The following is a 27,888-nucleotide window of genomic DNA, read 5'->3' as shown; positions in this document are numbered from 1 at the left end:
ATAACCATTACTCTCAGAACTCTCTTCTTCATATCATCAATCTTATATATTTATTATATATTATTATAGGCCTATGTGTCACTGTAAACCAGGCCTTATAGTCCTCTGTTATAAGAAACCAAAATGGGAACCGAACCAGAATACAACGCAAGGAAATTGGAGAAGAGAAGATGAAGTTGGACGAACACTCTCCAACCAATCATGTTTGCCCACATCACCAACACTACACACTCTTGAGGCATGGCATTCACCCTTTTATACATATGCTAATAACGTGACGGGTATAATACGAGATATTATATATATGCATATTATATGGAATTTTTTTGAAAAAATATGGGTAAAGTTTGACATGAAAATATGTGTTTGAAAAAATTACGCATATAAATTCGTACATGAATAGTATGAACATATTTGAATGTTACGTAACTAAAAAAAAGGGTAAATTTTTTGAAAACTATACTACATTTATACCAATTTTAAACTTATTTTTATGTATGAGACGTTAAATTTATTAAAATTTTATCATTTTATCACTTAAATATGTATAAATCTATAGTTGCTATGATATATGTCGCTATTATTTTATATATAATTCAAAAAGTATGTCATTATCTTACTCAAATCTTATAATTTTTTGAAAAAATTGAAGTATAATACATTAAAAGTTTGTTATGTGTTATATATGGTTAATTGAAAAGTATAAGTATTCTTTGAATATTTCTTAAATATATGAAATATGAAAAATTTTTGGAATGAAACGTACGAACATGTGTTAAATGGATATAATACAAGTATTTACTGACTATGCATTGGATACAGAAAGTCTAGATTATACTCCCTTCAAGGCCAAAAGAAAGTCTACATATTCGGTCTTTTCCTTTTTTTCCAAATTTTGATTGATTTTAACTTTCATGTTAAAATCAACTGGGGCTGGCAAGCAAGGAACAACGGAAGAAAGAGCAGTTCGGGACCGGGATATAATAAAGGAACAAAGACCGGGTAAGTCAAGTCCTCCAGATTCCAGGCATTCAGCTGCCACTTTCCATCCATGGAGCCCAGTAACGCAAAAGAAAGTTTGATTTGTTGAATTCTACATGTCTATCTATACTCTAGCCACTCGATATTCTACGGACAACTTAAATTCAAGCCCCACAAGTCACAGAAAGGAAAGGACGACTTTCCTGAACATGATATTTCCAACCAGCTAGTTAACCCTTCCCTTTGCAGAAGAGAAAACAGCATACTTTTTCTTGTGATTATTTTGGTAGGAAAACCGACTCCTGTGAAATTTATCTAAGGAATATGGCTGAGAGTGTTGTTGGCTTTTTAATTAATCAGCTCTCCACCTTACTTTCCCAAGAGAGCAGCCTTTTGGGAGGACTTCGACCGGATGTTCAGTTCATCAAAGATGAACTCGGCAGCATGAAAGCTTTCCTCCGACAAGCTGAAGCAAAGGAGGACAATGACTCTCAACTCCAAGAATGGGTCAAGCAGGTTCGAGAAGTTGCTTATGATACAGAGGACGTTCTCGATGATTTTGCCTTCCGCTTTGCTCTTGGTGATGCAGATGGATTCTTTGGCCGTGTTGGCAAGATCTACAACTCGATTAAAAATCTGAAAGCCCGCCATCGGATTTCTTTGGAGATAAAAGATATCAAGGCCAGAGTTGTAGAGATTTCTGCAAGGCATCAGAGGTACCAGTCTCTGTATGGTACTCAAGAAATAGGCTCCAGCTCTTCGCACGTGGCAAGCGCAGATTGTGATATTCGTGACCAAGCACTCCTAATTGAAGAAGCTAAGCTTGTTGGCATCGATCAGCCCAAAAAAGAGCTCATCTCCAAAATCCTTGATGACCATTCCCACTTGAAACTAGTTTCAGTGGTGGGAATGGGGGGACTCGGTAAAACCACCCTGGTGAAAAAGGTCTACGATGATGCTGCAGTGAAGAAACAATTTCAGAGCCATGCTTGGATAACTGTTTCTCAAAATTTTCAATTCAAAGTCATCATCAAGAACTTGATTCAACAATTGTATGATGAAATTAGACAACCGGTCCCTCCACAAGTGGATTCCATGGATGGTATTAGGCTCAGCGAATTTGTCAAGGACTTCCTCAAAGAAAGAAGGTACATCCTTGTCCTTGATGATCTGTGGACTATAGATGCCTGGGAAGCTATCAAATACGTGTTGCCTGACTACAACATCGCTAGTCGTGTTGTATTGACAACACGAATTACCGATGTAGCTTCTGCATCCTGTTTAACATTCCGTGACTTTATCCATAAGATGAGTCCTCTCTCTTATGAAGATTCTTGGACTCTTTTTTGCAATAGAACATTTCAAAGTAATGGTTGCCCTTCAAATCTGGAAGAAGTTTGTAGAAAAATACTAAAAAAATGTGAGGGCCTACCACTTGGAATTGTAACAATGGGTGGTGTTTTGGCTTTGAAGGACAAGGACAAGATAGATGAATGGGAGATGATTTTTCGTGGCTTTGGCAGTGAGGTAGATGGTAGCGGTAAGCTTGATAGAATTAGAAAGATACTCTTACTTAGCTATAGTGATTTGCCTCACCATCTTAAAAACTGTTTATTGTATCTAAGTATCTATCCTGAAGATCATCCAATTGATGTCGACGAGATACTTGGTAAATGGATAGCACTAGGATTTATAGAAGAAGAAGAAGGAATGATAGCCACTGATATAGCTATGAGATATCTAAAAGAACTCGTCAACAGAAGCTTAATCCAAGTTAAAGAAACATGGGATGATGGCAAATTGGTGAATTGTGGTCTTCATGATTTTCTGCGTGAAATCATTGTTTCAAAATCTAAAGAGCAGTGCTTCACAGCCATAATCACTGGATATTGCACAAGATGGCCTGACAAAGTTCGACACCTGGCAATCCATAACTTCACTGGTAATCCTCCACAAGGCTTCAGCAGCTTAAAGTGTCTTCGGTCCGTGGAAACATTCGGGAATGAAGATTCTCTCACAACTTCATTTTTGTCCAAGTTTTTATGTGGTGGTCCCAAGTTCCTAAAGGTTTTAAATTTGACGGGAGCTGAATTGGACAACATCCCGAAGGAAGTTTTCAAACTATTTCATCTCCAGTATCTGGATCTAAGTGGCACTAGAGTTAAAATCATTCCAAAATCTATTGGGCAGCTTCAAAACCTAGAATTTTTAATTCTGGCCGAAACCACTATAATGGAGTTGCCCGTGGAAATTTTGAAGCTAAGAAAACTCCGTTCCCTCAACCTATACGGAATAGGTGATTATTCAAATAACTTTGCACTTTGGGGCTTTAAATCTCCGGATGGAATTGGAAAGCTTACTTCCTTGGAGAGGCTGCATAATATAGAAGCAGACAGTGGTAAAATAGTAAGGGAGATTGGGAAGCTCATTCAGTTGCGAGAATTATCCATCACAAAGCTGAGAAGAGAAGATGGAAAAGAGTTGCTCTACTCCCTGTCAAGGCTGACCAACCTTCGAGAGTTACACATCTGCTCCATTAAAGAAGAGGAGACCCTTGATCTCCAACATTCCGTCTCTCCAAGACTTGGATTTCTTACAAGGTTGTGGTTGAATGGGCATTTAGAGAGAGTACCAGAATGGGTGATATCACTTCAATACTTGGGCACTTTAGTCTTGCTGAATAGTGAGTTGAGTGAAGATGAGAATGCAATAGGCTGCCTTGGACATTTGCCCAACCTGGTACATCTTTTTCTCCTTCGTGCTTATGAAGGGGAGACATTGTGTTTTAAGGCTGGAAGATTCCAAAAACTCCAGAGATTAGACCTTGTGCAATTTCAAAGACTAAAATGGGTAAGAGTGGAAGAGGCATCGATGCCCGGTCTCCAAGAGTTTGCTATTGTTGGAAGCAAACTTATGACGGGCTTGCCTTTGGGCCTCCAAAACTTGACCGAGCTTAAATTTCTTCAATTGTTTGACATGTGTGATGAGCTAATCCACAAAGTGCAAAATTTGGATAAACAAAGTGAAGATTATCAAACAATTTCTCATATCCCTCAAGTTTGCACTGGACACTGGATAAATGGTGATTGGAAAACGGAGATCCTCTCGGAGAAGATAGGTAAAGGATAATCTCTTGCCGTCACAACATTTGAGTTATGGTGTTTGTTGTCAATTAGATTTTCAAAAGATCTAGTTGCGGCCTTCTTACTTTTTCCTACTTATCGTCCATGTAATAAAATCATGACTTTGGAATGCTATTCAAGAACAATTAGTTCCTTAGATGGTTAGATATACATGTGTTTCTACGTGTATGATGATTTGATTTGTACAATTATCCTGATTCTTGGTTAAGAATGTTTTCGTTTATCAAAAAAATACAGAGACAAGTAGCATCTAAACATTATGGGATTGTCTGTTACAACAATTGCAGGTTCAATTTTCCCTCTTCTATAATTAATATGAAGAATAAATTGATATGGATAATTTTTCATTAGGAGTAGGGAAACCTCGCTAATTCATAAAGGGTATATGCATTATTTCCCAAACTTCTATAGGATTTGTGGTGATTTTCCTTTTTTGATTTATTACTAAATCCCTTTTTTTCCTTGTGGCCTTCTTTTATTTCGAAATAGTGTCCTAGCGTCATTTTTTGGATTAGGAACCCGAATTTATACTTGATGGACTAAACGGAAAAATAAAATATTTTTAGGAAATGTGAGGAAATATATTTATAATTTTCCCTAATAATAGATTATTAAGGATGTTAAAGTCCAGAAAGAGCGTGGAGAATGCTGAGATTTTCAAATTGCTTCAATGATCAACATGGGTCTCTAGTCGCTTGTTAAGTCCAAATTCTATGATAATAATTGATGTTACTGTATCATCCTATATATCTCTAAGTCACTTTCATCAGATATCCTGGAATAAAAGATCTTCGGCTTTACAATCCCCTACCTAATTTAGAAGCAATTGCTTTAACATGCGCAGATATCTTTCCATAATATCATTCCTTTTTTTCCCCTTGATATTGCAATTCCTCTAAGTATCTAACCAAGAAAGATACTCCAATATAAAACAAATACATATCTTGACAAAAAGTTTTAGTATCATATTATATTTTGATATAATACATGTATATATATTGTTATATTATATATTTTCACTAGTTGACTTGGCCAATCCTAGTGGGAGGTTAGGCATTGAGCTCACATTCAGCCTTGAATTCATCAGTTGCAGGCTTTCGTAGGGCAGAATAAAAAAAAGTTAAAGTAGCATTCCATCAAATGCAGCGTAGATGCCAACCCAAATTCCGAATTATGTAAATGGAAAATTTGACTTAAAGGATTACATGAATTAGTAGTTGAAAAAGTTAAAGAAATTTTTGTAATGTGTATAAAAGAAGTCAACAAGAAACTCCTATTTTCAATCCAAAGTTGATTAGTTGCTTCTTGGAACTTTACTTCTAGTAACCTAAAAAGAGTTATCTACCTTGATTGTTCTAATTCTTTCGTACTCATAAAATTGATAGATCAATAAGGACACCAGTTTGTATGAAGCTGTTGAGGGAGCAAGAAGATGGACAAATTTGCAATTGCATGTTTGGATTGCATTTTCTTGGATTTTTTTGTAAAAAAATTACTATAGTGATTTGATGTATGTGAGAAAAAATGTAATAAGAAAATGTGATCACGAAAAACGACGCAATTTTCCGGCGGAAAATGGCTGTCCAAACACCAGGAATCTGTTGCCTGTGGGAGGAGTACTGCCAGTTCCAAGCAAGGGAAGGGAATGCAGGAGTTCAAAACTCTTCAAAGCAAAGTTTGACTACTCAATTAGTGATTGGGCAACCCTTTTGTTGTTCAAAACAAAACTTCTTGTTCTCTATAAATGAGTTTTATTGACTATCAAATACTACTAATTATGGTAAGATGAATTTTATTGTAGCATTTTAATTGTATTTGGAATTTTAGTGTCAGGTTTTGATATATTGATAGCTATTCTAAATCAGCATTCTAAAATCCACACTTTATATTTTAAAATTATCTATTACCTAAGTGGAATCGAATTGGAAAATATTCATGTTATCCATCCAAATGTGATTTATGTGATTCTCAAGAACCCAATTTGAAAAGGCTACAAAAAGCTGAATCTAAAACGATGGGATAACTCGTGTACAAATTAAGAAACAAATAAATATCAAAAGAAATTAAAGCACAAAAATATACAACCTCAACAAATCGAAAACCGAAATTGGCAAAATAGAAGGCTTATTTCACTAAATATTGTTGTTTTTAGTTAAAATTAAGGAGCCATTTGTTAACCTCCATGTATTTAGGGGAGGTAATGTAAGTGAGGGTCCTTCAAGCCCTCTCGCGTATTTACATTTGTAATTTTGGTAATATGAAGAATACTCCAGTTTTGTTTCTTTTAAGGAAATAGTGTTATGAAACAACTAAAAGTGTGGATGTCTCTTTGTATTTCTAAGAGGATTAATTTATGATTTATGACTACATTATGTATAGAAGTTACAATCCATAATTTTATTCATGTAGTGGAGAAACCGTTTCATAAATTTCTTCATATTCTTGTAATAGTGGGTGTTTTATAGGATTGATGTACCTTTAATCTTATAGTACCTATAAATAGAGGTACATTGACATCCTTTGGGATAACTTTTGGTATTGATTGGAATATAAGAATATCATTCTCCCTTTCTCTATTTCTTTCTCTAATATTTCTATTCATAGTATAGTAGTTTATTAGTTTTACAACACATTATCAACACGAAATCTCTACTTTTGAGCAAAAGGTGAAAACGGAAGCTCTACCTTAAACAAAGGTGAAGCACAAGATTTTGTCGAAATTCTGCCCATATTTCTTTAAGAAAATTCTGAGAAGAAATGGATGTCAAATATTTAGGATTAAATAATGGTAATGATGTTATTTGTCTCATTGATAGTGCTACTACGCACACTATATTGAAAAATAAAAAATATTTTTCTTGTTTGAAAATAAGAGAGACAAACGTTAATATCATTAGTGGTAGTGCAAAATTGATTGAAAGCTCCGAAAGAGCCACTATATTTCTCCCTGAAGGGATTAAAATTATGGTAAATAATGAACTATTTTCTCCCAAGTCTCGAAGAAACTTATTGAGTTTTAAAGATATCCTTGAAAATGGATATCATATTAAGACAATGACTGAAACAAATGGTGAATTTTTATTAATCACAAGTATCATTTTTGGGCAAAAATGCATAGTAGAAAGATTATCTTCTTTTTCTTCTGTCTTATATTATGCACAAATTAGTGCAATTGAAATTCATCATCTAGTAGACCAGAAGTCTATTTATTCCAATGATTTTATAGTTTAGCATGATCGTCTCCGGACATCCCGAATCTATAATGATGAGATGAATAATTGAGAATTCACATGGTCACTCATTGAAAAATCAAAAAGTATTAAAAGCCGATGAATTCTTTTGTGTTGCTTGTTCTCAAGGAAAATTAATTATTAGACCATCACAAGCCAAGTTGGGACTGAATCCCTTACATTTCTAGAACGAATTCATGGTGATATATGTGGGTCTGTAGATCCACCATGTGGACTATTTCGATATTTTATGGTGCTAATTGATGTATCAACTAGATGGTCATATGTATGTTTATTATCTACTTGCAACCTGGCGTTTGCGAGATTGCTTGCTCAAATAATTAAATTGTGAGCACAATTTTCAGATTATCCAATAAAGAAAATTCGTCTAGATAATACTGGTGAATATTCGTCACATGCTTTTGACGATTATTGTATGTTCATTGGAATAACTGTTGAACATCTTGCAGCTTATGTTCACACACAAAATGGTCTAACCGAATCACTTATTAAACGGCTACAATTAATTGCTAGACCATTATTGATGATGTCTAAACTTCCTTCATCTGCTTGGGGACATGTCATTTTACATGCAATAATACTTGTGAGAATTAGACCGACAAGTTATCATATTTGTTCTCCTTTACAATTAACTTTTGATTATGAATCCAATATTTATTATTTACGAATATTTAGTTGTGCGGTGTATGTCCCAATTGCACCACCCCAACGTAGTAAATTGAGCCCCAAAGAAAATTGGGATATATGTCGGATATGAATCACCGTCAATTATTAAGTATATATGGAACCATTAACAGGTGATTTATTTACTGCAAGATTTACAGATTGCCATTTTGATGAATCACATTTTCCGACATTAGGGGGAGATAAAAATCAACCTAAAAAAAATTACTTGAAAAAAATCGTTGAATTTCCTTGATTCTCGTACTAAAGAATGTAAAGCAGAAGTTCAAAAGATTATATATTTGCAAAAAATTACAAATCAATTGCCAGATGCATTTAATGACTCCAGAAGAGTTACTAAATCACATATTCCTGCTAACAGGGGTCGAGTCTGTGCAATAATAATTATTAAAAAGTCCTAGTTACCATCACAATTAATTATAGAACAAATCCAACTACTGGAGCAGGGACCCTAGGTGTGCAATGAATTACTTGATTTACCCTGTTTCCGAAGAATTTGCTTGATCCGATATATCAGAATTGTCTATAAAAATATTAAATTTGCGTACAATGGCACGTAGGGTCGATTCCACAGGGAACGGATAGGAAGTTGTTTCTTTCTAATAGAACAAAATTGGGGGATATTTAATGGAGTGAAAATGAAAATAAAATAAACAAAATTTAAAAGCTAATTCACCAAATACAATTTACTAAAAATAGCAATTAATGAAATTCTATCCAAAGGATCAATTTCTCAGGTACGGTCCAATTAAATGATCATCGATGCAAAGATATTTCATTCATTTATCACTACGTTGGTTATTGTTATCAACAAGGTCTGACAACCAGTTTTTCCTTACTTTTCTGACAGTCTAAGGTACGACCATTGACTGCTTCTCTAACCAGAAAATAACCCTAGGTACGACTATAGGAATTTAATTATCCGGTTGTATTAAAGTTAGAAGAAGCTAACCCTAACCAATAAACACGCTAAGAGGGTTTATTTAAACTAGATCTTACGTTTCACCAACATAAAGTCAATTATGATGGTTGCCACTAATTGTCAACTAAACGAACAATTACAGATTCAATTCAGTTAGCGTGGCAGTAGACTATTAGATTAAATTAAATATCCGGCCGTTGATACTCAATTAATAAAATACCCATAAACAATTAATCCAGAAAATGCATGAATAGTAAGTAATTGGAAGAAATAATGAAAATTCAATTAGATCTCACAGATATTATGGACCACGCCCTCGTGTCGACCTTTGGGTAGAGGAAAAATCTAGTCGCTGCTCATCGTATCAATCTCGCGTGATTTGATTGATTCCATCCACACAAACATTAAAGAATTGGGAACGATGAAGTAACGAAGAAAGCAAAAGGAAAAGTCTTGATTGTCTCTAATTTTTTTTTCTTTTTGTTCGTACTGAAGCAAAGTTAAAAAAAAAAAAACGATAGTCTAATGGAATTCGTACCAAAAGCAAAAGTAGCGAGTAAATTCGTCTTACAGGGAAAACAAAACTAAAGCCAATCTAATTGGTTTGACGTGAATCTGGCTTTTTTTTTTATATCTTCCAAGTAGCCGCCGCTAGCAGAAGCAAAGAAACGTCAGGGAGCAAGACTTTGTCTAGGGGTTTTAATCCCATGCATCTCCGCGGTTCACGTGGACCTGATTTCCTAATTGGCCCTGTTGCTACCAATCCTGCAGGTCCGGCTTTTGGGTATCCTTCTACAGTTTCTGGCGTGGACACGCTCTGAGATGAAAAGTTTTTTGAAAATTCTCTCAAAGATACCACTTTTTACACCAACCGCCTGTAATTTACACAAATATCAAATATGAGCAAAATCTCAATACTTAGCACCGTAAGTAACCAAAATTATGACCAAATAACATCGCAAATGGTGCCGAACAATTGCTCTATCACCTGCTGAAAATGCTCCGATTAAAATCGATGTCCCTGAAGGACAAATTACAAGTGCTATGAGTCCAAAGCACGCCTGAAGCGTGGGAGATCTCTTGGTTCCAAAGATAAAAATTCTCAAAAGAAAATAGGAGTAGATGAATCAACAAATAGTGACAAAATTCAAACTCCTGAAGAGGTCACTCCCAAAGAGCCAATTCTTGAAGAGAATGAAATTTTAAAAAATTTAATAAATTTTGTCACTTCAAGAAAAAGTTGGAACCGAAAAGAAATAATTATTAATAGTATTTTTGCATATAATGTAGCACTTGATATTATGGCAGAGGACGAGAATCATGAGCCTAGATCGATTGATGAATGTCGAGGTAGAAATGATTGGTCAAAATGGAAAGATGCGATCCAATCTGAATTGGACTCACTGGCTAAAAGAAAAGTTTTTGGACCTGTAGTCCAAACACCTGAAGGTGTCAAGCCAGTAGGATATAAATGGGTATTTGTGAGAAAAATAAATGAGAAAAATGAAATTGTGAGGTATAAAGCAAGACTTGTAACCCAAGAATTTTCACAAAGGCCTGAATTTGATTATGATGAAACGTATTCACCTGTAGTGGATGCTATCATATTTAGATATTTTGTGAGTTTTGCAGTACATGAAAAATTAGATATGCGTCTAATGGACGTCGTTACTGCATATTTATATGGGAATCTTGAAAATGATATTTATATGAGAATCCCTGAATGATTCAACATGCCTGAAGCATGCAAATCAAATCCGAAATATTTATTCTATTAAATTACAAAGGTCTCTGTATGGGCTCAAACAATCTGGACATATGTGGTATAACCGCCTCAATGAATGTCTTACCAAAGAAGGTTATACCAACGATCCAATATGTCCATGTGTTTTTATCAAGAAAAATGGATCAAATTTTGTGATAATTGCTGTATATGTTGATGATCTAAATTTGATTAGAAGTTCTGAAAAGATTCAAAATAGTGTTGAATATTTGAAGAAAGAATTTGAGATCAAAGATTTTTGAAAGACAAAATTCGGTCTTGGTTTGCAAATTGAACATTTGAAAGGTGGAATTTTTGTCCACCAAACTGCTTATATCTGGAAGATATTAAAGCGATTTTATATGGATAAAGCACATACATTAAGTACCCTAATGATCGTCAGATCATTAGATCCTAATAAGGATTCTTTTAGACCATGAGAGGAAAATGAGCAGATACTTGGTCCTGAAGTACCATATCTCAGTACAATTGGTGCACTAATGTATCTTGCTAATTGTACAAAATCTGATATATTATTTGCAGTGAATTTATTAGCAAGATTTAGTTCCTCACCCACAAGACGACATTGGAATAGTATTAAACATATTTTTCGCTATCTCCAAAGAACAATTGATTTTGGTTTATTTTATTCAAATAAATCCAAATATGAATTGGTTGGTTATGCTGATATTGGATATTTATCTGACCCACATAAAACAAGATTTTAGACTGGCTATCTATTTACATATGGAGATACAACCATTTCTTGGCGATCTACAAAACAATCATTAGCTGCCACTTCATCGAATCATGCTGAAATAATAGCAATTCATGAAGCCAGTCGAGAATGTGTTTGATTAAGATCAATGACTCACTATATTCCGAAGAGTTGTGGGTTATCTTCCGAAAAAGAAAATCCTCCAACTATACTATATGAAAATAATGTAACTTATATAGCTCAATTGAAAGAAGGATATATTAAAGGAGATAGGACAAAACATATTTCACCAAAATTCTTTTTTACTCATGATTTGCAAAAGAATGGTGAAATTGATGTGCAACAAATCCGATCAGATAATAATTTGACGGATTTATTTACCAAGGCATTGCCAACTGTAACATTTGAGAAATTGGTAAAGAGTATTAGAATGCGACGATTAAAAGATCTCAAATGATGTTTGCATCAGGGGGAGAAATTAATACACAAGAATAGTGTATTCTTTTTCTTTCACTACGATTTTTGTCCCGATGGATTTTTCCCTAATAAGGTTTTAACGAGGCATATTCTTTGTGTAATGGACATCCAAGGGGGAGTGTTATGAAACAACTAAAAGTGTGGATGTCTTTTTGTATTCTCAAGAGGATTAATTCATGACTTATGACTACATTATATATATAGAAGTTACAATCCATAATTTTATTCATGTAATGGAGAAATCATTTCATAAGTTTCTTCATATTCTTGTAATAGTGGGTGTTTAATAGGATTGATGTACATTTAATCTTGTAGTACCTATATATAGAGGTACATTAACATCCTTTGGAATGATTTTTGGTATTGATTGGAATATAAGAATATCATTCTCCCTTTCTCTACTTCTTTCTCTAATATCTCTATTCATACTATAGTAGTTTATTAGTTTTACAACAAATAGAACATTTTTACTTTAAAAATCATGGGATTTGGTACTGAAATTTTTTTTATTAGTGCATATGTTTCTACAATTATCATTTCTCTACTCACAATTATGTCTATATACATTTTGTTTCCCATTTAAAAATAAAAAATTAAAAAAATTTTAAAAAAAAAGAAACAGAAGAAGAAAAATGGTGTTTATGAAATCAACTTCAGCGGAAATTAAAGCGTTCGAAATAGCCAGCAACCGATCATAACAGTACCTAATCAAAACTTTCTCCACAATTTCCAGCGCCACCACCTTCGTCTTCCCGCCCTTCTTCTCTCATTCGCCAGCTCCTCCCCTTCCACCGTCCGCCTCCAACGCCACCACAAATCCACCTCTTTATCATATCCCTTCCCGTTTTTCAATCTGCCACCGCTATTGGCTTCCCAGAGCAAGACAGGTATCCTATCCTAAGCTAAACTTTCAAGGAAACAAGGGCAGGGCAGTTATAATTAGCTGTCTTGAAATCACCCCTTTAACTTATTTACTTGTATTTTTCATTTGGTCAGGTCAAGAATTAAAGTTGTGACCTTTTCTAGTATACTAATCGATGGATAACGAAAGAACTGACAATTACCACTTGCCTATATTGAATTGTGTAAAGGGTTTTGCTGTTTCTCGCTAGATATCTGTAATTATGTGCATGCAATTGAAAATTTGGAGGTGGGAATTATTTGGTTAATCATCTATGCCTGATATGTTAAACCCATGTGGAAACACTCTTCTATTTTTTTTTTTAATGAAATGGATGTTATCAAACATTTTATAATTCATGGTTATTCTGTTTGTAATTTTGGGAGTATACTGTAATTGCTTTTCCATTTCCCTTCTTATCTTCTTTTGATTATTTTCAAATTCGAATTTTTGAATCACTTAATTGCATACTCCCCTATTCCCAGAATGGGGGAAACTGAACATTGACAGTAATATTACAGTTTATCTAGGAATGCTACTATGTTTGAGTTGTTTAGTTCAGGATTCCAGTGGGCTTTAGTCGCTAATGGTATTTTCTTTATTTTTTTTGGTAGCTATTTAGGGTAGGAATAATGGTATTTTCTTTATCTTTGCTGTGGCTATTTTGTAAATTGAGTCAAATGTTAGTGTTAGGTACACTTCATGTTTTTCTGCATATGTGTGAATTTAAGTAGTTTTCTCTAGGGACAAAATGCAGAATATTTGTCATTCTCATACCGCACAATTACAAGAAATTTACACCTTGGGGATTTGAGGCACTTGAATTTTCTTTTGGTGTATGCTAGTTAGCAAGTCTTTTTCATGGGATGATAGACCACTTATTTGATAGTGAGAATGATTAATCTTCTGTAGTTTTGGCTGTATTATACTGTACTAATTTTTGAATAAATCTATGATATGACTCAGATGATTTTGACATGGAAAAGTTTAAAAATACTTCTAAAACTACTTGTTTGAGCATGTGATTTTAAGTTGATTAACTGAATTGTGGTTTTGATAAGTTTTACATGTTAATATATGACCCCTTCTATTCTACTTGTTCATTTTTTTGAAGATTAAACGTTTGAGTGTTTGACTACAATTACATTGTGACTAGGTTTTAATTATTTGTTTTAGAGATGCTCCAAACTTAGTGTTTTAACCTGTTGATTACTGCTAGTTCTAATATTGATTTTAGTTTCTAATATTGCAGGGTCACGTCAATCCTTGTTGAGTGGTAACAATGGTGTCCAACTTAATTAATGCCAATCCAGTTGTATATGAGAAAAAGGATCGTCGAACCCGAAGTGCGGTAAATGACGTGGATGAATATGTTGGTGAACCTATTGACCAACAAGAAATTTTTGATATCCTTTTAGCTTGGTTACTTTGTTTGAAACAGTGTGTACGCAGATTAAATTTTGCATCTTATATCTTTGCTTATTATGATGTAAGATTGCAGCCTGTTTGAAGTATAATAATGCTTTTTGAACTGAATGATCTCTTGAGCTAACCAGTGATTGTATTCTTTGCATGTCTACACTAATGAGCATTCGAGAAGGATAGGCAAAATGTGGTTATATTACCTTTCGACGTGGTTTTATAAGAGTCTGTATATTGTAACTTTCAAATTTAATACATGAATGGAAAGCTGTTGCAGATTATCAATGCTTTGGTTCATTTGGAATTTTAACACGTTCTATTATGCATAGTGTAAATTAGTCTATCAAAGTTTTGATTGATGCAAGAAATCTTGGCACACAGGTATACTCTTATTAATGAAAGGAAAGGTAACAAGCAGATAATGATACATTTTCCTGTTGAAGGGAAAATCACCATTTTGGGAAACATAATTTCAGAAATGCATTGAGAGGCTTCTGTTCATCATTATTGTCCCGTGACTTGAGCACTTCCAGGTGCTACTCCTGAATTTTCACTAGCGGCATGTATAAAGTTTGCATGAGTATGCATTATAACAGCATTGGGCTTTTAATTCCCTCACTTGCAAATTGTATTTGTTATTTTTCAGAAAAGCATGCACAGATGGACGTGCATAGACACTGAACTGTATCTTAGTTTTTTCACAAGGTTAATCTTTGTCATTCACTAATGGACTATTGATCATATATTATTCATACATGGGCTGCACCTATAGTGCAAAAACCTTGCTGCTTCTTAACAGTCTAACATCATCTTAGAGACATAAAGGATCCAGAGCATCCTTACTCCTTGGAAGAGCTGAAAGTCATTACAGAAGATGCAATTGAGGTGGATGATAATCAGAGCTATGTAAGGTATGAAACTTGGTTGTGTATGCTTGCAAATTAATGGACAGGCCTTATTTTTTGTGTTATTAGATTGTAATAAAGTTTTTCGATTCAGGGTCACATTCACTCCAACAGTTGAACATTGCTCTTTGGCAGCAGTTATTGGCCTGTGCTTGCGGGTGAAACTCATGCGATGTCTTCCTTCACGCTTCAAGGTATGATGATGAATCTTTTTTGGCTTTGTTCAGAATTTTTTTTTACTTGAATGTGCAACATATGTACTTAAATCTGTTTATTTTTGTTCCCAGGCTAATATTTATCTTTTTGTGCATTAGTGTGCCTCAAGTAGAAAATGATTTTGATCAAGAATCACGTACAATTTGTTATCTTCACTTGATCTGAGCGATAATCTGCTCTGTCTGTAGTGTGACCTGGATTTTTTCACTTGAATGTGCAACATATGTACTTAAATCTGCTTATTTTTATTCCCAGGCTAACATTTATCTTTTTGTGCATTAGTGTGCCTCAAGTAGAAAATGATTTTGATCAAGAATCATGTACAATTTGTTATCTTCACTTGATCTGAGTGATAGTCTGCTCTGTCTGTAGTGTGAACTGGATTTGATAGTAACAAGTGGTGGAATTCAGCTAACTGTTTACCTAATACACGAATTTATTTTAAGAACATTGTTTCAGATTCGGGCAATGGTACTGACAAAGTAGAAGATTGCATGGTAATATTTTTTTTTTATTTATCTTTCATTCATTGAGGACTGTGCAGTTCTTCCCGACAAACAAGAACCATAGATGCATAATGATCCTCCTTCCATCCCACTGAATGTGTTATGCTTACTTTTCTTGAACTGTCCCAAAATTATGCCACGTGCCTTCTCAAGATTTACACTTTTTCCCGTTTCTACCCTTCACATTCCAATCGGTTTCACATGCTTGGTGGGTCCCATTGACATGCAGATGTCTTTGAACAAAGAGGTGCAAGGTCGTGCATGTGATGTGATGCACACACGTTCAAATGATAGCAATTGTCAATCACACATCAACATGAACCTGATTCTGTGGAAGTTTCATGCCCAACATGGCATCCATGTCAAACTTACTATAAAAAGACAACAGAATTTGACTGTGGTTTAGGGGTGAAACTGGAAAAGAAAGCTCAACCTGTTTCTCTTTACCCTATACAGAAATTTTGGAAGTTCCCAAAAGTGACAAAATTCTTGGAATGGATGGAGTGTCAAATACAACTGCAATGTCAGGACAAAATTCCACATGCATTTATGATATAACATGCTCACTGTTTTGGAATATTAAGTTTCAACTTTTTCTCTTTACATCATTTTGTACTACTTTTCACTGTCGCTTTAATGTATGTCATAACTCATGGTGGTTCTCCTGCATGGTTTGTTTGCATTGGTTTTCATTTTTGCCTAATACAGGTGTATGCTTTCGATTCTTCTTGTGTTGTCCCAATAAGCAATCTGTTCACTCTTCACCTATGCAAAATCTTTGTGCAGGAAGTTTCATGTATCTTCAATAATGTTAGAACTTAAAATTATATGGTTTTACCAAATTAAACAAACATCTTTTGCTCTAAGTTCGAATAATGTTGATGGACAATGTTTGCATTCTACTGTGAATGTAAATATAATGTAACAGGCGACCTCCATAACGAATAAGTTGAAGAGTCGAACATTTTGGACCTTGTAACCTTGTGCTGCCTTGGTTGGGATTAATGGGTGTCATACATATCTGCCTTGTAGAAAGTGATAACCATTAACTTCTTTATGGGACTGAACCTGGAATATATTTGATTTAGGCTTGGAGTAAGATAACTGTGTATCAGCCGGTTGGTTCATGGCCTTGTAAGCTATTATATTGCACGGGGCAAACACCATTTTTGCATATAGACCTTTGCTATTGTAGTAACTATTTTGCAATCTCAGTCCATGTTCTTAATAAATTTGTCTACAAATTTTGTATGATGACTGGCTTTGAAATATTTATGAGAAATTTGATAGAAATATGGCCATAGATGGTAATTTCTCGGTTCATTTTTAACAATTCCAAATTTTAGTTCTACACAATCATGAATTTAGATGGCAATTATGAAACTTTAAAACCTTTAAATTGGTTTTTGCTTGCCAGTGTACGGTCTGTAATGTTTTGAGAGTTTCTAGCGGTTAGCTAGCTTTTTAATAGTTGTTGCCCGTGTTCTGTATTTTGGGTGACACATTTTCACTTCTCTAATCCTATTAATGTTTGTTTCCTTTCCAGGTGGACATTAGAGTAGCACCTGGAACACATGCAACTGAAGCTGCAGGTCCTCTCTCTCTCTCTCTCTCTCTCTCTCACATGCATACACACACAAGCTGTATCTTGTTATTCATGTAAGCAGCTTGATTTCAAAGACAAGTGGCTGTTTACAAACTGGTCTATTATGTGCCTGTTTCAACTCTGAATGACATATTTTGGTGTGTTTCAGGAAACTCATGCTGTATTTTGTTAAGCTCTTGTGCCTCTGTGCTTATTGATTTCTTAATAAGGCTAAGACATGTAGAGTTACCTTTTCCTATCCCTGCCCTCGTCCCTGTCCCTGCATCCACATTTTGCGCCACCCTGCAGAATCCTTCCCCTTTTTTCGGTGTTTTGTGTGGGTGTGCGCGTGTGGTGGCAATGAGAAGATGGTGAAAACAGTGTTTGATGGTTGTGGAAGATTTCAGTTAGCCCCGTGAATGTGTTTACCTGCACTACCCGTTGGCCCATCATGGATCTTGCTTCTTGGCAGTCCATTTAACGTCCCTTAGATTCTGTTCGCTACATGCTTTTTTAGTTATTGATGTTGGCTACCGGGTACTTCTAGTTTTTGTTCCTCTTATGTGTAGATGCTGAATTATGTTGTTTATAACGTTCTTATGTTGCAGTGAATAAGCAGTTGAATGATAAAGAAAGAGTAGCAGCAGCTTTGGAAAGTCCAAACCTATTGAATATGGTTGATGAATGCCTTGCTCCGTCTTATGCCTCATGAGCAATGTATGTGAAGTTATAGCTGATCAGTGAGGAAGATCCCAGGCATTCCGCAGCTATCTCTGCTCGCCTTGCATTCAGCGGACTGTTTTTTCTAGGATAATTTTCCTCGTTTTCTATGAGTCTCTCTTTTTAGCTATTAATTTGAAGTGATTTTTCTGCATTTCTCCTTACATTACTCGATTGTTCAGATGTAATATTGGCTCTGTAGGCCGTATCATATGAATAAAGTAGTCACCTAAAGAACACATTTGTAAATTGCAATTACAAGTTTGCCAACACTTTATTTTCGAGGAATCAAATGATGCCTAACAATGGAGTCATGTTGAACAAAAAGAAATGATCCAGAGCCTCTGTGATGGATCTCTCTTTGCCAATATCAGCGCAAAATCTTCCCCGCTCTTCTTATTTTCAATTGTTTTTTCCCCATACACGTGCAATATAAAGCTTCAAAATTTTGGATAAATAGGAGCTGAATAGTCTCAAGTGAAGTGCAGGATCATCTGAATATCCGCAAGAAAATAGCTGTCTCATTTCTGTTGGATTAATTCTAGCTGTGAATGCATAGTCGAAGATCTGTATACAAATACAAAAACAGGCAGAAGCAAGGATGCTAAAGAGAGAATTTCACGCCCTCATCATCCGTAGAAGTTCCTTTAAATATGACAAGCTTCCCTTTGTGTTCTAGCAGTTTCAGAGCTCGCATTAGAACTGATCGGTCGATTCCATAGAGCTCTGAAGTACAGCAATACGAGGTGAGAGTTAATAACGAGAAACTTCAAAAACAGGATAGAGCTTTATAAAGTGTGTGAAAAAAGCAGTCTCAGATGAGTCATTACCAAAAAAAATTACTGCATCACCATTACATTCTAGTTGGCTATGCATTCAGGATCAAGAAAACCGTTGCATAATTCTACTGAAGCTCAATAGCCTAACCGTATGAAACATTTAATGAAGTGCTCAAAAGCAAGGATCTCATGGTGATGAACAGTCGAGTAGCATGCAACATTATCACAACATGATAACTACGGGCTTAAGGAACTAAAAGTGAATTTTCACAAAAGGTTTTAGCATTGCAAAACAATAAACAGCCAATTACCTGTTCCTCGGGATTCAGTCCCTGAACGAATTTCTTCAACTGTCATAACATTGTCCTCCAACCCGTTCTCTTTCACCTAATTAAAAACACAAAATATCATTAGTCAACCGTTTATTCATTACCAGTGTGAACTGTGCTTTGTAGAATGACTCACAAAGTGCACAATCAAGTCAGCCCACTCTTGAATTCGATGCCAAAGGATTAGACATTTTTTATGACCTTTGTCTGTCCATTCTGCACGTCCTGCAGGATAAGAGGATTAATCAAGCCATGAGGATTGCAAGATGCGAGGCTTCAGATAGTATATTCAAAGAAAAATGCAAATTGAAAAAAATTCACACAAAAACAGACCGTCTGAAACAAGGGCTGAGAGAAAAGCCACTCTAGCTTCATGACTAAGAGATCCTGGACAGACATATATAGAGCGTGAATTGACAGTGACAAAAAATGACACAAGGACACCAGCAAGAAAATGGAAGATCAGAAGCCATTACCACATTTCCCAATTTAAACATGAACAGTGCAGTTAAGTTGGACATGGTATAACATCACTAAAGCAATCAGTATCCATTATATGCTAGTTGAACCAGTACGTTTTAATTTGTCACACAAGTGACAAAAATATAATGTTGTGGCTATGCTAAGGTGGGAAAATGACCATACTATGAAACTTGATATTATCATCCATGAGCAATACCTTAGTATCAGCCATTTGGATATCATGTAGAAACAAGTGCAGTTTCTTTCACATGTAAAACGTTTTGCTCATAAACAATTAGGCCACATTCAAGTAAGATTCAGACCAACTTTGCTGCAAATTGATTCATTCTAAGTTTAGCATGCGGAGATATTCAGCAAGACTAAGAAAACCTAAACAACAATAAAGTCAACTCAATCCTGCGAATGCATATCATTCAAAAAAGAGCTATAATGAGAAGGCCATTTCATAAGAATCTGACATAAAACAAGATTTGCTTTTCTCACAACCCACTTATAAACTTGTGACAAACTATAATTGGATACTCATTCTAATTAGCACAGCTCTACTCTAAAAATCACGATGTCTACCTGTGCATCATCATCAGATCATCCCATTATATTTAAACAAAAGAACATGTCCAGACAACTATTATATGGAGCATCTGTAGTAATCTAAATTACTAAACCCAATTGGAATAACATTCATGCCACATTTGAACTCTATAGTGAAAGTTATATCAGGTTGGGAAGGAAGATGACTCCATGATGCCAAAACCCAAGCCTAGTTAATTCAAATAGCAGGACCTATTGATTCATATAAGACTGTTTAATTCTGCGATAAAATGCCCACTTCAACTAGAACTCGAATAGGACATAAGTAATCACAGTTTGAAACATGGAGCGGATTTATTTAAAACATCCTAAACAAGGTCAAACTCTTGATGCCTAAATATAGGATTTCCTGGATTAATGAAAAACGTACGAAACACTAAGACACTTGATATAATACAGACAAGTACATTTTTTGCCAGAGTATCTTATTCCTCATTACGGACTCATAGCTTCTCAGATAGGCTCCAGATGAGGATGCCAGTTGTACCCACTACTGATGTAAAATTTTCCACCATCAATTATCATAAAACTAAAAGTGATTATGCCTTAATATCTCAAGGATGCTAGTAGCTGCATGAGCATGTGTTGAAGCCAAAAAAACGTCAAAATAGGACAGTTCTTTTTGCATATACATTTGACCATGGAAAGTAGACTAAACGTCTTTTGATGGTTTTCTTTTTCAATCAAGACACTAGGATAAGGAAACATGGAATAAAACCAAGCCACACCGGAAACTGAAGATATAAATTGGATATATAAGCTATGAAATATAACAAAGTTTGTCCAATAAAATTTATGTCAATGTAAGACTGACATATGAATATACAGTTGAAATAGGTTCTGCTTATGCTAAGTGCCTCATCTTGAATTCTTTTTACAACAAGAAGAAAAGTATACATGAGTCCCTACATACACGGATAACACAAACAAAAAAGTAGATACTGTACACCAGTATGTAGTTATGCACTTGGAGTGTTCAATTATGTCTTGTATACATGAGATGTGCAGTATTTCTTGCTGAGAGGAAATTTAACATCCAGACAAAACAGCATGAGAACATACTTACTCTCAATTGCACAATTGCTGAATAGAGGAAAGTCTTCCTCCAGTCCGATTATAAAAACTTTTTGAGCTCGGCAGTACTCAATTATTAGCTCTTTCCATAGTTGTACCTGCTTTTCTCGAGTGTCCCTAACTGGTTGTAAACTAAAAAGTGGAAGGAGGAGAGAGAGAGAGAGTTAGAGAGGTTTAGTACTTAGTGGAACGTGATAATAACAGTAGACGTCAGCTATGGGATTCAAAAATTTTACAATGATCAAAAGATCAACCTTCACTTTTCATAGCTGGATAGATTAATCTAGACAATGTATCAAATGAAAACGAAACAGAGATTACAGAAGAGTTTGAATTGAACTACTGAAACACATAATTGAAATTTTAAAGGCAACTCAAGATGATGGCAGGAACATCTACTAGCAGTATTATTATCTGACAACTGTAGGATTCAACTTGAATTTTGTAACTATGTAATCAAATATAAACTGTAGTTGTTCCAAGAACAATAGTGCTGGCAAAGTTCTCAGTTATATTTACAAAAGGCATTACACGCCTGTATGCTGAATTAATTGATAGGTGAAGAAAAGGCAGATAATAGGAGAATTCAACAATATAATAGGACGCCTGCAAGGCAATTTAAGAGAAAGTGAAACCATACATGGAGCTACACAAAGAAGAGATTGATACAAAGCATGAATGACAACAATCCATAGTTCTTACAAAAAGCTCTGCATCAATAACATGTATCTTAACTTCGTCTTGCTTACCCAAAGTATCCACAGGAGATGATTTTTAAATATGAAACTAATGAAATTTGAAAACAAAAAAAATGGTATTAAACAAGTGCAAAACATTGCTGCATAAAAAGTGATCCAGAAAGAATTCTATACAACACTTTCACAAAAGATCACTGCTTATCAAATTTCACTAAAGTTCATTAAATCCAGCCAAGAACTCGTGATTGTATCAAGTAATTTCACTTTATTTCCGTCTTTATTGTCTCAAGCTTTCTTTCTCAAACAACAATGTGAAACTAAACACCAGATTCAGCAGAGCCCACGAGAAGAGAAGCTAGAAATCAAGGCAACAAAGATGACAATTTCCAAATAAAACCCAAAACTTTCCCATAAATAAGGGGAAAAACCAAAAAGAAAAAGTTAGGCAATTATCAAACCAAAACTCACAAATTGGAAAGCCAAAAGGGATCAAGAAATTACGTAAAATAAGGTGGATAGTTGAAAAAGTGGGGCAGCTTAAATTCCCCCAATTTCTGCATATCCCAGCTGTTCTTCAAATTCCTCTCCGATTCAAAAATATTCTGCAAAAACATATACCATCAATCAATAGCCAAAAGTGACTTTCAAAATGGGTTTTAAGAATTTTTTGCTAAAATTTTCCCTTTTGGGCCTAAAGCAATGAAGAGACCTTACCGACCGGTAGAACAAGCTTTGTCTACTGGAGTGGAGGGCGATGGGCGTATTTAGAATTTTCAGTTTTTCGAATTTGGTTCTTTCTTCTTTCTTCTTTTTTTCTTTTCCTAACACAAACGAATGGAAATTTTTGTAGTTATAATCTTCTGAAATGCTGCTGGTAATTGGTAAGTTATACTAACATTAACAATTTGGTTTTGACTTACATATATTTATTTCATTCAGATTTAGTTTTAATATACGAAAAATAATTTCCCATTTGTATATGCTTTGTAGAATCAAAATTGTATACACCCTTGGTGCCAATTGACCTACGCTGATAAGAATGCGCCTATGAATTACATGGAATTTTCTTTTTTTCAAATTCTTCCACAAAACGTTATATTCACATATATTATATCACTATGAAAAATAAATGAACATTTTCCTGTATAAAAAATTGAACTAATATGAAATCATATTTGATCAATTTCTCGAAAACTGCAGGATATTAAACTACCATTCCCTAAGGAGAAAATAGTACTAGTAAATAACAGAGCATGCACTTGAAATGCATCCTTGTAGATGTTAACTTACAAAGAAATCAAAGGAAATGATATATGCAATGTACCTCACTTTTTAGCTCCATACACTAAAATCTTATCTTTTGTTAGGTCAAAAGATTCACCACCTCAATAAATTTGGGAAGTGTTAATTTGGTTCCTAGTTCAGAATTGGAATTAGAATCAGAATCTTCAACCCAAGTATGTGTTATGGTGATTTTTCATTGCATGTCTAATTTGGAAGTATAATGTATTTTATTTTAAGTTAATGATATTTGCACTCCACGAAAGGGGAAAAAAAAAAAAAAAACTCTAGGTCCTTTACCATTTTTTCCTACTTAAAAGAATGAAGCACAAACCTATAAAATGTTTTAGGAGACAAATTGGCCCCTCTATGCATTTACTGCTAATTAACTTTCTCTCTTTTGTCTTTTTTATTTTATCAATTTTCTCCACTATTAAATTAGTTTCAAATTGTTGGACTACTAATAATGAATTAAATTTCCGATGGCTATGATTTTGAGAATGTCATGTGACTATGAATTATTTTATAATCCTTGAATAAAGTACCAATCTTTTGTAGTTTGAAATTTTCTATGACTTCATTTTCATGGAGTTTTACAACTTTAAAAGTATTGTAGTTTTTTTTGGTCCTCTTTCTGAAAAATTTTAAAATTTTAGTAGTTGAGAGTATAGACATCTCCATGAAATAAATATAAATTAATTATCGACAATGGCTTGAGGGGTAATTTTGGTATTTAAATTATTAGAGAGTATAATTGTGGGTGTTTGTGTTATTTTAAACCATAATAAGTAGACGAGGAGTATTTGGAGCTTTGTGCCAATACTATTACTCTTATTTTATTATAAAATTAATTAATTTCAAATCCAAATTATATGTAGGAAAATGGTAAGAGATAAGAGTAACATTGGATGATTGGTGCAATGATGTACCAAATAATAATTATGGACATCATTAACTTCAGTAAATATTGCCACTTGTACCAATTCACCCTACACATCCTTACTCTTCCTTGCCAACGAAAATTACAAACTAAAATACCACTGAAACTTATACACTTGTTTGTGGAAATTTAATATTGCTTTATCGTGTATAATTAGCTCGCTGGTCTATTAATAGGAAAATATGGTTCATTGGAAAGGAAAAGAAAAAGAGGGAAAAGATCATATTGCCTCTTTTCTTTTCTTTCTTTTTTTTCTTTCTTTTTTGCAAACGCCATAAACAAGTTAGGACGATAGTCCAAATTTTATCAATAATAAAAAGAAAACAACAATGAGGAGGAGGGTTTAAACCTAACCTTCATTACGTGAAAGAAAATAGTAAAAAAAAGAAGTACTACTTCCTTACATTAAAGAGTTTGACCTAGCTAGGGGACATTGCCTCTTATTTAATTTGATTAAATAAATTAAACCAACACCCTTTCCCCCAACCCCAAAAAGAAAAAAAGATTGAAAATTGATCAATGTTTTTTCTTTTCAAAAGTCAAAAGGATCAAGTGATCAACTTAACCTCATGTCCTCAACCTCCAAATTCCAAAAACAAGTCAAAATGGGACATGAAGGCATTGAAATAACAAGTCAAATTGCCCGACTCCAAATCCTTCAATATCCTTGCCTAGTAATTGTAGTTCCTGCCAAACTTTCAATCGAGCATTCAATTTCTTCGGCTTGTTTTGGCTTAAAATCAAAATGGTTTCTAATTCCAAACAATTGTTGAATTTAATCTTGACTAGCATAGCCTATAGCCAACAAAGTAGCCAATAGTTGTTGACTTTAAAAGCGTTAGAAGTAGTGCCGCCATTTTTAATGTACTTCCATGCGATCTACTCTAAAATCAATAATTTTTTCTTTAGGGAAAAAATTTATATGTATTCTTAAAGTGTTCATGACTAATTAATTCTTGCTCCCTATTTTATTTGCAACTTTAATCTAGATTAATTTTTCGGCAAAATGTACTACACGAGTAGCGGAAGATGACGAGCTTAAAGTGAATTTAGAGGGTGTCATTATTTCTAAGTATGGAAAGTCCAAAATCTTTCCGGAAATTTGAGACCGGATGCAGCAGAAGCATTAGCTGCAATTGAAGGAACGTATGCAGGATTGAAGTTTCATGATGGACAGAATACTTTGGAAGGTGATGAAGCAAATGTTATTAATGCACAGAAGGAGGCAGAAGATTATGTATCTGATGCTGGGAACCTGATTGATGATGCCAAAGTATACTTCAAATGAATTCATGGGTGTAATCTTCAATGGGTTAGGAGAGAGGCCAATGAGGCTGCACATTTTTTGGGACAGTTCACAAGAGAGGTTGTGGATAGTATTGAGTGGAATGGTAAAATCCCTCCCTGTATTCATATGTGTTTTACAGGGATTTGGATAGATTGAAGCAATTAGAAAGGGAGTTTTTTTACTATGAAAAAATTTAAATTTTTAAAAAATACATATATTTACACCAATAGTTTTAGATTTTTGATACATATACAAAAGGAGAATTTTAGCATGGAGGAAGCTAGCTAGGGGTATGAAGGGCCTACTTGCCCCAAGACCTAGAAATTCTAATCCCATCCCTATCAAATTTGAGAATTTTCAAAGAGTTATTTCTTTTAGAAATAAATAATTGCCCCTACAAAAATTCACAAGAATTGCACATCTATGCTATATAGTCTATATAATACTAAATCCCCCACCCCCCTCCCCCCATGCAAAACCCCATAGTAAAGTTCTAGTTCCGTCTATGGATTTCAAGTTTGACCATAAAATTTTATTTCATGCATTTAGTTGTGTTTACGTAGAGAATTTTTACATTGTGGTATAAGAAAAACTAATTCATTCTAATACGAATTGGTAAACTAGAAGGAACTAAAACTACCATCTTTACGAACTAAAGGAAGTGCATCTAGAAAGACTTGGGAGGAAAAAAATGGAAATATCTAATAAAATATGGACCTGCTGATCAGTAAATTCTATAAATCCAGTCAAGTTTGAAATTACACTCCTTATAGAGTGAATGGCCAAAAATGTTACTAAACTATTAAGTATGATATGGATCAAATACCAAACATTTGATTACGGCTTCCCAGGCTACCTTGAAGAATGGCTGATTTGACTATCTGTTTGGGCAACGTGTGAAACAATTTCTCAAAACCGTGATCATTTTTGATATCCTCTTGGCTTGAAGAGTTTGCTTTTGGGAAGTTGGATAATTCTTCCATTTGAAGGTCAGAGGTCAGAATTGTGGTTAACGTATATTATAGATGCATATGTGGATAATTTTTGCTAGTTGGCAAGAAGTCAACTGTGAAGAAGCTAGATATGTACTCGCTCATAAATGTTTTTTCCAGAAGAGCAAAAATTAAAGTAAAATTTAGAAAAAAATATTCAATTAATGAAAGAACATAAATGTGGTTTTGGTGCCCATTTATTCAATTACCTTTCTATCTTTTATCAACTCAAAAGATTGTAAAAATCTCCATATTTTCAACATCTATTAAATTTTTATTTTTTCGCAGCATAAATGGCAAAATGTGGATATCTAAGCAAGGAAATAAAAATCAAATTGCCAGGTTTTTGACTATGAATTCCAACCATTGTCTTTTATCTAAGAGTTTGACAGCAACTGCTTCTGTCTTTCCTGTATCTTCTTAATATCTTGTCTGTCGAGGGTAGACGAGATTGAACTTGCGACTCCATGTAAGGTTATGGAAGTAGATTTAGAGTTTATGTTCGTTGGAGATCAAATACTCAATACAATTGTCTTCCTCGACCCGAGTAACAGAATCTCCAGTTCTTTCTAGTGGAGTATATTAGCATAGCTCACCTTAAACTGTTGTTTATAGAAAATTTTAGGTTGCTTTTTAAAAATATAAGCATGTTAATCTTTCGTTGAAGGAAAAAGTGCGAAAGATTGCATTGGCTCTGATTTAACTTAAAATTCAAAATACATGGTTTTTTTTTTTCATTTTAAATAAAAGATGGATCAATTTCCACATGGCATAGAACTTTTTAGACTCACATATACATTCCAATGACATTTGCAGGTAAATCCTGTACAAAACTCAGTGTCAATTTTTGGTTTCAGAAAAGTTCTGGATAACATATTAAACTAAAGATATCACAAAGTCTGGTGATATTATTGTATATAACATGTAAACCAAAATAAATGTTGGTTTGGAGGTTGCCTAACATGTTGTTTTGGAGAAGTGCCAATCTAAAAGAGAGTTTTATTAGCACTCCAATATTAGCTTCCAATATTCAAACTCACATACCAAACACAAGCTCTCCTACTATGTAGCAGAAGAATATGCCCTCCTATTTGAGCTTCAGTTGAATCAGCATATAAATAACAACCCCCACCATTTACACTATCTAGTATTAGACTATTAGCTGCCAAAACTTCAACTAAACATTAAATTCCATCGGCTTGTTTTTGGCAGAAAATTAGTACTGTTTCCTTTAGCAAAG

General features: G+C 34.3%; 3 protein-coding genes across 7 annotated transcripts; 2 read left to right on the top strand and 1 right to left on the bottom strand.

Annotated features, from left to right (window-relative positions):
* Window positions 1-1,305: 1,305 nt before the first annotated feature.
* Window positions 1,306-4,379, top strand: LOC113780134 (disease resistance protein RPM1-like). Its single transcript, XM_027325948.1, has one exon. It carries the CDS (start codon window positions 1,306-1,308, stop codon window positions 4,108-4,110), a length of 2,805 nt encoding a protein of 934 aa, XP_027181749.1. The 3' UTR covers window positions 4,111-4,379.
* Window positions 4,380-12,626: 8,247 nt separating this feature from the next.
* LOC113779981 (protein AE7) lies at window positions 12,627-18,470 on the top strand. Of its 2 annotated transcripts, none has more exons than XM_027325803.1 (6): window positions 12,627-12,825; window positions 14,092-14,245; window positions 15,067-15,172; window positions 15,261-15,360; window positions 17,435-17,480; window positions 18,082-18,470. In XM_027325803.1, the coding sequence occupies exons 2-6, from the start codon at window positions 14,122-14,124 to the stop codon at window positions 18,183-18,185; spliced, it is 480 nt and encodes a 159-aa protein (XP_027181604.1). In that variant the 5' UTR covers window positions 12,627-12,825; window positions 14,092-14,121; the 3' UTR covers window positions 18,186-18,470. The 2 variants fall into 2 exon arrangements, with proteins under 2 accessions (XP_027181604.1, XP_027181605.1); XM_027325804.1 differs by having other exon boundaries at window positions 14,077-14,245.
* Window positions 18,471-18,619: 149 nt separating this feature from the next.
* Window positions 18,620-23,025, bottom strand: LOC113779980 (vacuolar protein sorting-associated protein 25). 4 transcript variants are annotated; one of them, XM_027325800.1, is made up of 7 exons: window positions 22,857-23,021; window positions 22,649-22,749; window positions 21,442-21,581; window positions 19,635-19,688; window positions 19,438-19,526; window positions 19,284-19,359; window positions 18,620-18,919 (listed from the first exon to the last, which is right to left on the bottom strand). In XM_027325800.1, the coding sequence occupies exons 2-7, from the start codon at window positions 22,705-22,707 to the stop codon at window positions 18,798-18,800; spliced, it is 540 nt and encodes a 179-aa protein (XP_027181601.1). In that variant the 5' UTR covers window positions 22,708-22,749; window positions 22,857-23,021; the 3' UTR covers window positions 18,620-18,797. The 4 variants fall into 4 exon arrangements, with proteins under 4 accessions (XP_027181601.1, XP_027181599.1, XP_027181602.1 ...); XM_027325798.1 differs by having other exon boundaries at window positions 22,862-23,021; XM_027325801.1 differs by having other exon boundaries at window positions 22,866-23,021.
* Between the last annotated feature and the right edge of the window lie 4,863 nt (window positions 23,026-27,888).

The sequence above is a fragment of the Coffea eugenioides genome, chromosome 8 (assembly GCF_003713205.1).
Source record: "Coffea eugenioides isolate CCC68of chromosome 8, Ceug_1.0, whole genome shotgun sequence".
Taxonomy (NCBI): Eukaryota; Viridiplantae; Streptophyta; class Magnoliopsida; order Gentianales; family Rubiaceae; genus Coffea; species Coffea eugenioides.
This window is presented reverse-complemented; position numbering and strand designations above follow the sequence as displayed.